The sequence below is a fragment of the Pseudophryne corroboree genome, unplaced genomic scaffold, assembly GCF_028390025.1.
Source record: "Pseudophryne corroboree isolate aPseCor3 unplaced genomic scaffold, aPseCor3.hap2 scaffold_748, whole genome shotgun sequence".
In the NCBI taxonomy this organism is placed as follows: domain Eukaryota; kingdom Metazoa; phylum Chordata; class Amphibia; order Anura; family Myobatrachidae; genus Pseudophryne; species Pseudophryne corroboree.
In genome coordinates, this window is record NW_026970328.1 from 19,951 (window position 1) to 35,191 (window position 15,241).

General features: G+C 45.1%; 1 protein-coding gene across 1 annotated transcript in view; it reads left to right on the forward strand.

The window, feature by feature from the left end:
• The first annotated feature begins 2,514 nt into the window (after positions 1 to 2,514).
• LOC135040591 (aldehyde dehydrogenase family 3 member B1-like) overlaps positions 2,515 to 15,241 on the forward strand; it is a 270,098-nt gene continuing 257,371 nt past the window's right edge. The window contains exon 1 of the mRNA XM_063954834.1: positions 2,515 to 2,688. Coding sequence (XP_063810904.1) covers positions 2,527 to 2,688 — 162 coding nt within the window. The 5' untranslated portion in view covers positions 2,515 to 2,526. The remainder of the gene's footprint in view (positions 2,689 to 15,241) is intronic.

Here is a 15,241-nt window from a genome sequence, read left to right on the forward strand (position 1 = left end):
CATCTGTGTCTCTGATCTACATGCTGCTCCTGCACAGGTACACTTCTCATCTGTGTCTCTGATCTACATGCTGCTCCTGCACAGGTACACTTCCCATCTGTGTCTCTCTGATCTACATGCTGCTCCTGCACAGGTACACTTCCCATCTGTGTCTCTCTGATCTCACCTCAGCTGTGTCTTTATATCCCTATTGCTGCTACCTGGTACGCCTCTGCCTCAGGGTCTGCACTCTTTCACTGTCCTGAAGTCACCTGGTAATATCCCCACCCCTGCACTTCTCTGCCCTGCAACCTAGGCATCCAATACTCTGTGGGGATTTTCCGGGTAAAGGCTGTTGCTGGCCAAGGAGAAACTTTCCCTGTGTTTGGCACTAAACTCTTTCAGCTTGCCTGACATTGTCATTTAAGTCCACTCTACATGCTGCGATGGGGCTGTATTGAGGCAGCCCTACTTGTGTGCAAAAAAAAAAGTAGGTCTCTTTATTTCCCTTAATACAATTACCATACCTCCCCCCTGTCCCGATTTTGGTGGGACAGTCCTGTTTTTCTTTTTGGTCTGTCCCGCTGTCCCATCTGCAGGTCAGTGTCCCGCGGTGCGGGGGGCGGTTGGGTGATGGCCCTGCCACTCGCTGCTCTGAGCAGAGCAGCAGTGAATATACGCTGTGTGCATGCGCACAGCATCTCTTCACGGCAGAGAGGGACAGGGGGCATGGCCAGCAGCTCTCTGAGCGCTATGCTTGCCCCCATAATGATGAAAACAGAGGCGTAGCTTGTGATCGTGGCACTTACTGTGATGCCACGCCCCCTTTCTGATAGGCCATGCTCCCTCATTTCGGGCGCACTTACCAAAGTTGGGAGGTATGCAATAACTATGAGTTATTACATTAGTGACTCCTCATAAAGGGAGTATGGTCTCATGGTAAGAGGGCGTGGCCCTGGTAATCACTCTGGGGGCTCGTCCAGCAAACTTGAAGATGCTGTGGTGCCTCCAAGCTCTTCTGTACTGTGCACAGCAATGACAGTGCTCATCCCCAACTCCCCCATCCCCTTCCAGTTTGACACTGTGGCCCATGAGTGAGATTACAGGACAGTCCCCAGAAAGCAGTGCTGTGCCACCAAAAGTAGGGAGTTAAGGCGATATTCACATGTACTTATGCGGAAATCGGTTTCTGGTGCAGAATCTCATGGAACTTTGTGTCACAAATAACTTTTCTACTCTCCTCATATAAATTCTAAGCTGCTGACTTCTGATAGTGTACTTCTACTTGTGCAGTACGGATGGTGTAATGGTTAGCATTACTGCCTCACAGCTCTGAGGTCATGAGTTCCATTCCTACCATGGAGTTTGTATATACTCCCTGTGCTTGCGTTGGTTTCCTCCCACAATCCAAAAATACAACGGTAGATTAATTGACTTCTAACAAAAATGAACCCTAGTTTGTACATGTCTTTAAGGCAGACTAGATAGGCCAAGCGGTTTGCTGTCAAATTCTGTTTGTTACTCCCTTTATGAATTTGGCCCTTACTCACCCTGTGCTGGGATGGAAGGGGGGAAAAGATTGGCTGCTGGTTTTGGAGGAAAAGGGGCCTTTTTGCTGAAAGGGGTTGTCAAATTTACTGGGCATGTCCCTTTCTAGCCAGGGAAGCCTAGGCAGAGGACTTTGGGGTCTATTCATAAAACAGAGAAAAGCGCTTTTCTGTACTTCGTGCTGTTCACAGAGCAGGTAACCATGGAGAAGCCCCTGACTTCCCCAGCGGCACTCGCCCTCCGCGGTTGAATCGCATCACAATACTTTTGTGTGGTGAATGCAATTTATGAAGGAACTAGAAACTCCACTTTCCGCTTCTCCATGAAGTTCAGGTTCATCATCTTAGATTGGTACAACCTGAACTGTGGTGCGGTAACTACGGGGAAGCTCACTGCTTCCCTGCTCTCTGCCTGGCACCTGCCCCCTGACCTCCCAGCAGCCTCTGCAACCTCCCGGGAGGTCAGCTGATGGTGCATACTCCGCGCATCTCAGAGGGGGCAGCCTGGAGAAGACCTCGCCGCCTGACTCCAGGATACCAGATGGCAATGCCGGAGAGGTGAGTATACATGAATTGCTACGTATTACAACTATATATCTCATCGGATCAATGCTATATATAGTGATAAGTAACAATTCATTACATGACTAGATCTCTTTGTGCCTGATTGCAGGCAGACCAGGAGATGGGGGGGCGGAATATCCTGAGGGCTGCCGCTACCTCCTTATGGAGTTCAGCTGTCACATCGTATACTCGTTTATACCCAGCTAGCCTTTCTGCCACGTATTTACTGTATGGGAGAGGAATAACTACGCTAGATTGTATACTGTAATGTACACACAGTATGCATGTCCTGAAACACTTACCATATATGATGAGTACACACACTTTTCAAACTACACATTGATGCAAACGCTATCACACACAACACCCTGTCATTTACTGATGCACACTACTAAACATTAATACAGCATTGTGCATTCTCGTGTCCAGCAGCAAGATGGCGTCCTACAATGAGACCATTCACCTTCTGAGAACCAGCTTCCGGGCAGGAAAAACTCGACCCATTCAGTTCAGGTTATCTCAGTTGGAAGCTCTGGGAAAACTTCTGGAAGAAAATAAGACAGAATTTTATCAGAGTCTAAAGAAAGATCTGAATAAGGTCAGTTAATCTAAAATGTGACAGGAAATGTGTCCCAGAAAATCCCATTATAAAGCTAAGCCATGACATTGCTAATGTGCAACATCCTATCAAATAATTATATACATAGCACGTAAGAATATTAGACATAGATGTTATCCACTGTAACTCATTATATATGTGTGTGTGTGTGTGTGTGTGTGTGTGTGTGTGTGTGTGTGTGTGTGTGTGTGTGTGTGTGTGTGTGTGTGTGTGTATGTATGTGTGTGTGTGTGTATCTCTCTATCTCTCTATCCTTTAAATGGGCTATACAGTGCCCTTAATTTCAAGAGTGAGAAAAACCACCACAAAACAACCTTGTAATGCTCACATCACTCATTTCAAAATTCCCAACCGTGCCCCTAATATATCTTAAATTGCAACACATCTACTGAGAACTCCCACTTGTTCCAAAATATCCCCACACGCCCTAACCCTCCTATTTTCAACAAAATGCAGCCTCATGTCCTCAGACCTCACAGGCCATCAGATCCCTCATGTGCTCAGACCACACAGGTCATCAGATCCCTCATGTGCTAAGACCACACAGGTCATCAGATCCCTCATGTGCTCAGACCTCACAGGTCATCAGATCCCTCATGTGCTCAGACCTCACAGGTCATCAGATCCCTCGTGCTCAGACCTCACAGGTCATCAGATCCTCATGTGCTCAGACCTCACAGGCCATCAGATCCCTCATGTGCTCAGACCACACAGGCCATCAGATTCCTCATGTGCTAAGACCACATAGGTCATCAGATCCCTCATGTGCTCAGACCTCACAGGTCATCAGATCCCTCATGTGCTCAGACCACACAGGTCATCAGATCCCTCATGTGCTCAGACCTCACAGGTCATCAGATCCCTCATGTGCTCAGACCTCACAGGTCATCAGATCCCTCATGCGCTCAGACCTCACAGGTCATCAGATCCCTCATGCGCTCAGACCTCACAGGTCATCAGATCCCTCATGTGCTCAGACCACACAGGTCATCAGATCCATCATGTGCTAAGACCTCACAGGCCATCAGATCCATCATGTGCTCAGACATCACAGGCCATGAAATCCCTCGTGTGGTCAGACCTCACAGGTCATCAGATCCCTCATGTGCTCAGACCTCACAGGCCATCAGATCCCTCATGTGCTCAGACCACACAGGTCACACAGGTCATCAGATCCCTCATGTGCTCAGACCACACAGGTCATCAGATCCCTCATGTGCTCAGACCACACAGGTCATCAGATCCCTCATGTGCTCAGACCACACAGGTCATCAGATCCCTCATGTGCTAAGACCACACAGGTCATCAGATCCCTCATGTGCTCAGACCTCACAGGTCATCAGATCCCTCATGTGCTCAGACCTCACAGGTCATCAGATCCCTCATGTGCTCAGACCTCACAGGCCATCAGATCCCTCATGTTCTCAGACCACACAGGCCATCAGATCCCTCATGTGCTAAGACCACATAGGTCATCAGATCCCTCATGTGCTCATACCTCACAGGTCATCAGATCCCTCATGCGCTCAGACCTCACAGGTCATCAGATCCCTCATGCGCTCAGACCTCACAGGTCATCAGATCCCTCATGCGCTCAGACCTCACAGGTCATCAGATCCCTCATGCGCTCAGACCTCACAGGTCATCAGATCCCTCATGCGCTCAGACCTCACAGGTCATCAGATCCCTCATGTGCTCAAACCTCACAGGTCATCAGATCCCTCATGTGCTCAGACCTCACAGGTCATCAGATCCCTCATGCGCTCAGACCTCACAGGTCATCAGATCCCTCATGCGCTCAGACCTCACAGGTCATCAGATCCCTCATGCGCTCAAACCTCACAGGTCATCAGATCCCTCATGTGCTCAGACCTCACAGGTCATCAGATCCCTCATGTGCTCAGACCTCACAGGTCATCAGATCCCTCATGCGCTTAGACCTCACAGGTCATCAGATCCCTCATGCGCTCAGACCACACAGGTCATCAGATCCCTCATGTGCTTAGACCTCACAGGTCATCAGATCCCTCATGTGCTCAGACCTCACAGGTCATCAGATCCCTCATGTGCTTAGACCTCACAGGTCATCAGATCCCTCATGCGGTCAGACCACACAGGTCATCAGATCCCTCATGCGCTCAGACCACACAGGTCATCAGATCCCTCATACATGTCACATTACAAAGAAGTCGGTTACTCCATTCAATCTGGCCCGATTACATATAGTGTTGCTCAGTGGTCTGATGTGGGTTTAATGCTGAGTCTTTGTACTCAAGCGGTAGAGTCTGAGATGGCCACTGCAGGGGTCTCTACAGTATATAAAGGACCGCAGCTGTGACATTAAGAGAGGCTCGGTATCCAAATCGATGAAAAGCGTCATCGTCACAGCTTCTGATTCTCTCAGGATTTGGATTCTATATAAGTCCCTCCCACTGTGATTTCATACTGACCCCAGTCCATGCTGCTGTGTTCATCCAGTCCAGTGGCTAAGCTGAGCTCACATGATCTATCTGTCCACTCTAGTCCACGTAGTGTTAATATTGGCCAAGCTAGTTTTACATACAGGCAGATAACAAATCATTGTTTATTATTTTTTATAGTGCAGGAATTATTACTACTCTAATTTGTCTGTCTCACTGTGGTGCTGCGCTGTGACCCTGAAGGCCGTATACCACCGCGTTCACATCAATATAAGCACTGTGACCATGAAGGCCATACACCACCGCGTTCACATCAGTATAAGCACTGTGACCCTGAAGGCCATACACCACCGCGTTCACATCAATATAAGCACTGTGACCCTGAAGGCCATACACCACCGCGTTCACATCAATATAAGCACTGTGACCATGAAGGCCATACACCACCGCGTTCACATCAGTATAAGCACTGTGACCCTGAAGGCCATACACCACCGCGTTCACATCAATATAAGCACTGTGACCCTGAAGTCCATACACCACCGCGTTCACATCAATATAAGCACTGTGACCCTGAAGTCCATACACCACCGCGTTCACATCAGTATAAGCACTGTGACCCTGAAGGCCATACACCACCGCGTTCACATCAGTATAAGCACTGTGACCCTGAAGGCCATACACCACCGCGTTCACATCAATATAAGCACTGTGACCCTGAAGGCCATACACCACCGCGTTCACATCAATATAAGCACTGTGACCCTGAAGGCCATACACCACCGCGTTCACATCAATATAAGCACTGTGACCCTGAAGGCCATACACCACCGCGTTCACATCAATATAAGCACTGTGACCCTGAAGGCCATACACCACCGCGTTCACATCAATATAAGCACTGTGACCCTGAAGGCCATACACCACCGCGTTCACATCAATATAAGCACTGTGACCCTGAAGTTCATACACCACCGCGTTCACATCAATATAAGCACTGTGACCCTGAAGGCCATACACCACCGCGTTCACACCAATATAAGCACTGTGACCCTGAAGGCCATACACCACCGCGTTCACATCAATATAAGCACTGTGACCCTGAAGGCCATACACCACCGCGTTCACATCAATATAAGCACTGTGACCCTGAAGGCCATACACCACCGCGTTCACATCAATATAAGCACTGTGACCCTGAAGGCCATACACCACCGCGTTCACATCAATATAAGCACTGTGACCCTGAAGGCCATACACCACCGCGTTCACAGCAGTATAAGCACTGTGACCCTGAAGTTCATACACCACCGCGTTCACATCAGTATAAGCACTGTGACCCTGAAGTCCATACACCACCGCGCTCACATCAGTATAAGCACTGTGACCCTGAAGTCCATACACCACCGAGTTCACATCAATATAAGCACTGTGACCCTGAAGTTCATACACCACCGCGTTCACATCAGTATAAGCACTGTGACCCTGAAGTTCATACACCACCGCGTTCACATCAATATAAGCACTGTGACCCTGAAGACCATACACCACCGCGTTCACATCAGTATAAGCACTGTGACCCTGAAGGCCATACACCACCGCGTTCACATCAGTATAAGCACTGTGACCCTGAAGGCCATACACCACCGCGTTCACATGAATATAAGCACTGTGACCCTGAAGTCCATACACCACCGCGTTCACATCAATATAAGCACTGTGACCTTGAAGTTCATACACCACCGCGTTCACATCAATATAAGCACTGTGACCCTGAAGGTCATACACCACCGCGCTCACATCATTATAAGCACTGTGACCATGAAGGCCGTACACCACCGCGTTCACATCAATATAAGCACTGTGACCCTGAAGGCCATACACCACCGCGTTCACATCAATATAAGCACTGTGAACCTGAAGGTCATACACCACCGCGTTCACATCAATATAAGCACTGTGACCCTGAAGGTCATACACCACCGCGTTCACATCATTATAAGCACTGTGACCCTGAAGGTCATACACCACCGCGTTCACATCATTATAAGCACTGTGACCCTGAAGGCCATACACCACCGCGTTCACATCATTATAAGCACTGTGACCCTGAAGGCCATACACCACCGCGTTCACATCAGTATAAGCACTGTGACCCTGAAGGCCATACACCACCGCGTTCACATCAATATAAGCACTGTGACCCTGAAGGCCATACACCACCGCGTTCACATCATTATAAGCACTGTGACCCTGAAGGCCGTACACCACCGCGTTCACATCAGTATAAGCACTGTGACCCTGAAGGCCATACACCACCGCGTTCACATCAATATAAGCACTGTGAACCTGAAGGTCATACACCACCGCGTTCACATCAATATAAGCACTGTGACCCTGAAGGTCATACACCACCGCGTTCACATCAATATAAGCACTGTGACCCTGAAGGTCATACACCACCGCGTTCACATCATTATAAGCACTGTGACCCTGAAGGTCATACACCACCGCGTTCACATCATTATAAGCACTGTGACCCTGAAGGCCATACACCACCGCGTTCACATCAATATAAGCACTGTGACCCTGAAGGCCATACACCACCGCGTTCACATCAATATAAGCACTGTGACCCTGAAGGCCATACACCACCGCGTTCACATCAATATAAGCACTGTGACCCTGAAGGCCATACACCACCGCGTTCACATCATTATAAGCACTGTGACTCTGCAGTGTCGATTGTAATTTGTAAAAAAAGAAAGTTTTAAAAAAGTTAACTTTTTTTGTTTGTACCACATGAGCGTGCTGTCCGCCAGTGCGTACACATAATATATAAGTGGTGTTACTACTCTACATTGTCCGTTGTCGTTTGTGAAAAAGTAAAAAAAAAGTTAAACAGGTAAAAATAAAAGGTTGAAAAATCGTTTTTTATTGTTTGTACAAGCTCTGGCTCCCAGTGAATTCACATAATTATAACATACTTACCTACTTTCAATTTCACTTCTCCGGGAGCAGTGCCGGGCTGTGACATCATCAAGCCCCTCCCCCAGATTGGAAAAATGCCACGATTCGCATTTAGGGGGCAGGGATAAAATGACGCGATTTGCGTCATTTGAACCCCTTCTCCTCTCCACAGACCTGCGAATACGGAAGAGTATGTCTCCATCCTGCCCGCATCACTAGGGTGCGAGCAGAATGCGGGACACCTACCTACTGTTCCTGGGGTGCGGGGGGCTACCCCAAAAAATGGGAGCCTCCCGCAGCTTCTGGGAGAGTAGGCAAATATGAAATATAAGCGGTGTGACTTTGCAGTGTCAGTTGTCGTCTGCTGTAAAAAAAAGTTACAAAAAAGTAAAAAAAAATTTTTTTTGTAGTGTGTGCTGTACCCCAATGCATTTGTCCACATACATTTAAAAGTGCTGTGTCCTCGCCGTATGAGATGAGCGGTGAATTAAAAAATGTAGAAAAAAAATACAGTGTATTGGTTTTTTGTTTGTGCTATGGACCCTATTGAGGTTGGATTGCAGAATCTGCTGTCAGGGCCACTGATCCTGTCCCTGTATGCTGATATGATCCTGTCCCTGATATGCTGATATGATGCTGTCCCTTCTATGCTGATATGATGCTGTGCCTGCTATGCTGATATGATGCTGTCCCTGCTATGCTGATATGATCCTGTCCCTTCTATGCTGATATGATGCTGTGCCTGCTATGCTGATATGATCCTGTCCCTTCTATGCTGATATGATGCTGTCCCTGCTATGCTGATATGATGCTGTGTCTGCTATGCTGATATGATGCTGTCCCTGCTATGCTGATATGATCCTGTCCCTTCTATGCTGATATGATGCTGTCCCTGCTATGCTGATATGATCCTGTCCCTTCTATGCTGATATGATGCTGTCCCTGCTATGCTGATATGATCCTGTCCCTTCTATGCTGATATGATGCTGTGCCTGCTATGCTGATATGATCCTGTCCCTGCTATGCTGATATGATGCTGTCCCTGCTATGCTGATATGATCCTGTCCCTTCTATGCTGATATGATGCTGTGCCTGCTATGCTGATATGATCCTGTCCCTTCTATGCTGATATGATGCTGTCCCTGCTATGCTGATATGATGCTGTGTCTGCTATGCTGATATGATGCTGTCCCTGCTATGCTGATATGATCCTGTCCCTTCTATGCTGATATGATGCTGTCCCTGCTATGCTGATATGATCCTGTCCCTTCTATGCTGATATGATGCTGTCCCTGCTATGCTGATATGATCCTGTCCCTTCTATGCTGATATGATGCTGTGCCTGCTATGCTGATATGATCCTGTCCCTTCTATGCTGATATGATGCTGTGCCTGCTATGCTGATATGATCCTGTCCCTTCTATGCTGATATGATGCTGTCCCTGCTATGCTGATATGATGCTGTGTCTGCTATGCTGATATGATCCTGTCCCTTCTATGCTGATATGATGCTGTGTCTGCTATGCTGATATGATCCTGTCCCTTCTATGCTGATATGATGCTGTGTCTGCTATGCTGATATGATGCTGTGCCTGCTATGCTGATATGATCCTGTCCCTTCTATGCTGATATGATGCTGTGTCTGCTATGCTGATATGATCCTGTCCCTTCTATGCTGATATGATGCTGTGTCTGCTATGCTGATATGATCCTGTCCCTTCTATGCTGATATGATGCTGTGTCTGCTATGCTGATATGATCCTGTCCCTTCTATGCTGATATGATGCTGTGTCTGCTATGCTGATATGATGCTGTGTCTGCTATGCTGATATGATCCTGTCCCTTCTATGCTGATATGATGCTGTCCCTGCTATGCTGATATGATCCTGTGCCTGCTATGCTGATATGATCCTGTCCCTTCTATGCTGATATGATGCTGTGTCTGCTATGCTGATATGATCCTGTCCCTGCTATGCTGATATGATCCTGTCCCTGCTATGCTGATATGATCCTGTCCCTGCTATGCTGACATGATCCTGTCCCTGCTATGCTGACATGATCCTGTCCCTGCTATGCTGATATGATCCTGTCCCTGCTATGCTGATATGATCCTGTCCCTGCTATGCTGATATGATCCTGTCCCTGCTATGCTGATATGATGCTGTGCCTGCTATGCTGATATGATGCTGTGTCTGCTATGCTGATATGATCCTGCGCCTGCTATGCTGATATGATGCTGTGCCTGATATGCTGATATGATCCTGTCCCTGCTATGCTGATATGATGCTGTGCCTGCTATGCTGATATGATGCTGTGTCTGCTATGCTGATATGATCCTGCGCCTGCTATGCTGATATGATCCTGTCCCTGCTATGCTGATATGATGCTGTGCCTGCTATGCTGATATGATGCTGTGTCTGCTATGCTGATATGATGCTGTCTGCTATGCTGATATGATCCTGTCCCTTCTATGCTGATATGATCCTGTGCCTGCTATGCTGATATGATCCTGTGCCTGCTATACTGATAGGATCCTGTGCCTGATATGCTGATATGATCCTGTCCCTGCTATGCTGATATGATGCTGTGCCTGATATGCTGATATGATCCTGTCCCTTCTATGCTGATATGATGCTGTGCCTGCTATGCTGATATGATGCTGTGTCTGATATGCTGATATGATCCTGTCCCTTCTATGCTGATATGATGCTGTGCCTGCTATGCTGATATGATGCTGTGCCTGCTATGCTGATATGATCCTGTGCCTGCTATGCTGATATGATCCTGTCCCTGCTATGCTGATATGATGCTGTGCCTGATATGCTGATATGATCCTGTCCCTTCTATGCTGATATGATGCTGTGCCTGCTATGCTGATATGATGCTGTGTCTGCTATGCTGATATGATGCTGTGCCTGCTATGCTGATAGGATCTTGTGCCTGCTATGCTGATATGAACCTGTGCCTGCTATGCTGATATGAACCTGTGCCTGCTATGCTGATATGATCCTGTGCCTGCTATGCTGATATGATCCTGTGCCTGCTATGCTGATATGAACCTGTGCCTGATATGCTGATATGATCCTGTGCCTGATATGCTGATATGATCCTGTGCCTGCTATGCTGATATGATCCTGTCCCTGCTATGCTGATATGATCCTGTCCCTGCTATGCTGATATGATCCTGTCCCTGCTATGCTGATATGATGCTGTGCCTGCTATGCTGATATGATGCTGTCCCTGCTATGCTGATATGATGCTGTCCCTGCTATGCTGATATGATCCTGTCCCTGCTATGCTGATATGATGCTGTGCCTGCTATGCTGATATGATGCTGTGCCTGCTATGCTGATATGATGCTGTGTCTGCTATGCTGATATGATCCTGTCCCTTCTATGCTGATATGATGCTGTGTCTGCTATGCTGATATGATCCTGTCCCTTCTATGCTGATATGGTCCTGTCCCTGCTATGCTGATATGATCCTGTCCCTGCTATGCTGATATGATCCTGTGCCTGCTATACTGATAGGATCCTGTGCCTGATATGCTGATATGATCCTGTCCCTTCTATGCTGATATGATGCTGTGCCTGCTATGCTGATATGATCCTGTCCCTGCTATGCTGATATGATGCTGTGCCTGATATGCTGATATGATCCTGTCCCTTCTATGCTGATATGATGCTGTGCCTGCTATGCTGATATGATGCTGTGTCTGATATGCTGATATGATCCTGTCCCTTCTATGCTGATATGATGCTGTGCCTGCTATGCTGATATGATGCTGTGCCTGCTATGCTGATATGATCCTGTGCCTGCTATGCTGATATGATCCTGTCCCTGCTATGCTGATATGATGCTGTGCCTGATATGCTGATATGATCCTGTCCCTTCTATGCTGATATGATGCTGTGCCTGCTATGCTGATATGATGCTGTGTCTGCTATGCTGATATGATGCTGTGCCTGCTATGCTGATAGGATCTTGTGCCTGCTATGCTGATATGAACCTGTGCCTGCTATGCTGATATGAACCTGTGCCTGCTATGCTGATATGAACCTGTGCCTGCTATGCTGATATCAGCCTGTGCCTGCTATGCTGATATGATCCTGTGCCTGCTATGCTGATATGATCCTGTGCCTGCTATGCTGATATGATCCTGTGCCTGCTATGCTGATATGAACCTGTGCCTGATATGCTGATATGATCCTGTGCCTGATATGCTGATATGATCCTGTGCCTGCTATGCTGATACGATCCTGTGCCTGCTATGCTGATATGATCCTGTGCCTGCTATGCTGATATGAACCTGTGCCTGCTATGCTGATATCAGCCTGTGCCTGCTATGCTGATATCAGCCTGTGCCTGCTATGCTGATATGATCCTGTGCCTGCTATGCTGATATGAACCTGTGCCTGATATGCTGATATGATCCTGTGCCTGATATGCTGATACGATCCTGTGCCTGCTATGCTGATACGATCCTGTGCCTGCTATGCTGATATGATCCTGTGCCTGCTATGCTGATATGATCCTGTGCCTGATATGCTGATATGAACCTGTGCCTGCTATGCTGATATGAACCTGTGCCTGCTATGCTGATATGAACCTGTGCCTGCTATGCTGATATGAGCCTGTGCCTGCTATGCTGATATGAGCCTGTAAAGAAAGGAGTTTTACCAGCGCTGGCTGATCATGTAAATAATGAAAACAATCTAATAACCAAAAGGCTTAAATAAAATATCACATTTATTATACAAATGTCAATAAATAAAAGATAATAATAAATTTAAATCATGAAAAATAATAATAATAAATAATGAGATCCAAGATAAAATTGTGAATCAGTTTAGTTTTCACTAAAAATGCCACGAAATGCCTGAATTATTTAAAAAGTCGGGTGTCCTGTCTAAGGAAGAACACCGGTTCTTACTACCACAATATCCTATCACTCCCACTTTTTATTTTTTACCCAAAATTCACAAATCCCTCACAGCACCCCCGGGTCGCCCTATTGTTTCTGGTATAGATTCCCTCACATCTAATTTATCTCACTACGTTGACACTTTTCTTCAACCACGTATCTCCACACTGAGATCACATCTAAAGGATACGACTGATTTCCTTACCAAAATAAAAGACATAAAATGGCAGGATTCTTATGCATTCCTGACCTTGGATGTCAAATCATTATACACCCATATTCCACATATATTGGGTTGCGATACCATCTTTAGACGTTAGGAATTGGATAGTGACCTCAGTGTGGATCACAGATCTTTTCTTTTAAAGTGTATTAAGTTTATTCTCACTCACAATTATTTCACGTTTTTGGATCGGTATTATTTACAGGTGATGGGTACGGCCATGGGGACCAGGTTCGCCCCCAGTTATGCCAATTTATACATGGGCGACTTCGAACAACAACATATATGGAGTAGTCCATGGGGGGCGTCCCTGGTCTTCTATGGCCGTTACATTGATGATTTGTTTATTATTTGGGTTGGGGATGAGTTATCTGCCAATAATTTTGTTTCTACTCTTAACACTAATTTATTTAATTTATCCCTCACTCACACTTTTAGTAAGAACCGTGTGGACTTCCTTGACCTGACACTAGAAATAATTAATAAGGAAGTTATCACTTCAAACTATACCAAACCTGTGAACACCCTTTCCTATTTACATTACACTAGCTCACATTATAGACCCTGGAGGGATAATATCCCCAAGGGTCAATTTATGAGATTGCGCCGTAACTGTTCTACCACCGAGATCTTTGCCTCACAGGCTAAAGATTTGATCAATTCATTTAGGAATAGAGATTACCCAGAGACGCTGTTACAACAAGCATACATAGAAGTTTACAATATGGACAGACAACTCCTTTTTCATCAGAAGAATCGATCTACACATAAAACTGAAAGACAGAATAATAGAGAATTTTCTTTTTTTTTGCAAATATAATAGATGCGCTCGAGAAATAAAATCTATAGTCTCACGCAACTATCGAATACTAAAACAAGATAATATACTTAATACTATTTTACCCACTCAATTACAAATGACCTACAGGAAAAATAGATCTTTAAAGACCATCTTGGCTCCAAGCCATTTAAAAAACATCCAAGAATCGAAGATCCAGACAGGGGTAGAATGGCTTACTACGAAACCAATAGGTTTCCACAAATGTGGCCAAACAAGATGTACTATGTGTTCATATATACAACGCAAGACTAATTCAATTAACATTCCATATTTTAATGAGACCTATGAATTAAAAACTTTCATGAATTGTGAGACAACTTTTGTCATTTACTTATTAAATTGTGGTTGCGGACTTAATTACATAGGACGCACAACACGAAAATTACGTGTTTGCTTTATGGAACACAGGAGAAATATCATCAATAAATGTCAAACTCACAGTGTCTCACGACATTATTCTGCAAAACATGATTCCAATCCGTCTTGTTTATCTGTAATATGTCTTGAACATATCGCCCCAACCCCCAGAGGGGGTGACAGATTCAAGAGACTATGTAGTCGTGAAGTATATTGGATGCTAAAATTCAATTCTTTACATCCTGTAGGTCTAAATGAAACTGTTGAATTAAACTCTGTTATCTAAAAATACATATCATCTGTCTCTCTTTCCCTACTTCCTCTGATATTATGTCCTTGACATATTCGAGGAGTATCCTATTTAGGAGTCTCTGTTTTCAAATCACAGTTTATTGATTTATATTTATTATATTATTTACATTATACATATATTTTTGTTTTTATTATTATTAATTATTATTTTTTATTTTTATTATTTTATTTCATTATATATATATATATATATAGGGATTATTCTAAAAATATTTTTCATTTCATATCAGCTTATTATTATTTTGTATTCTAATATTATATTGTTTATGAATGCTTAATTTTATCTGATTTATTATTTTTTGATATTTTTAATATTAAGAATGATCTATTTCCTATACAAACTGTGATATTTTCCGTTTAAACGGACATAAACGATACTACTATTTATCTATTGATTTATTTATATAATTACATTATCTTCATATAATATTCTTGTTAGTTATAATTCTCCCTTAAAGATATAGAATAGGTAAATGAATATATGA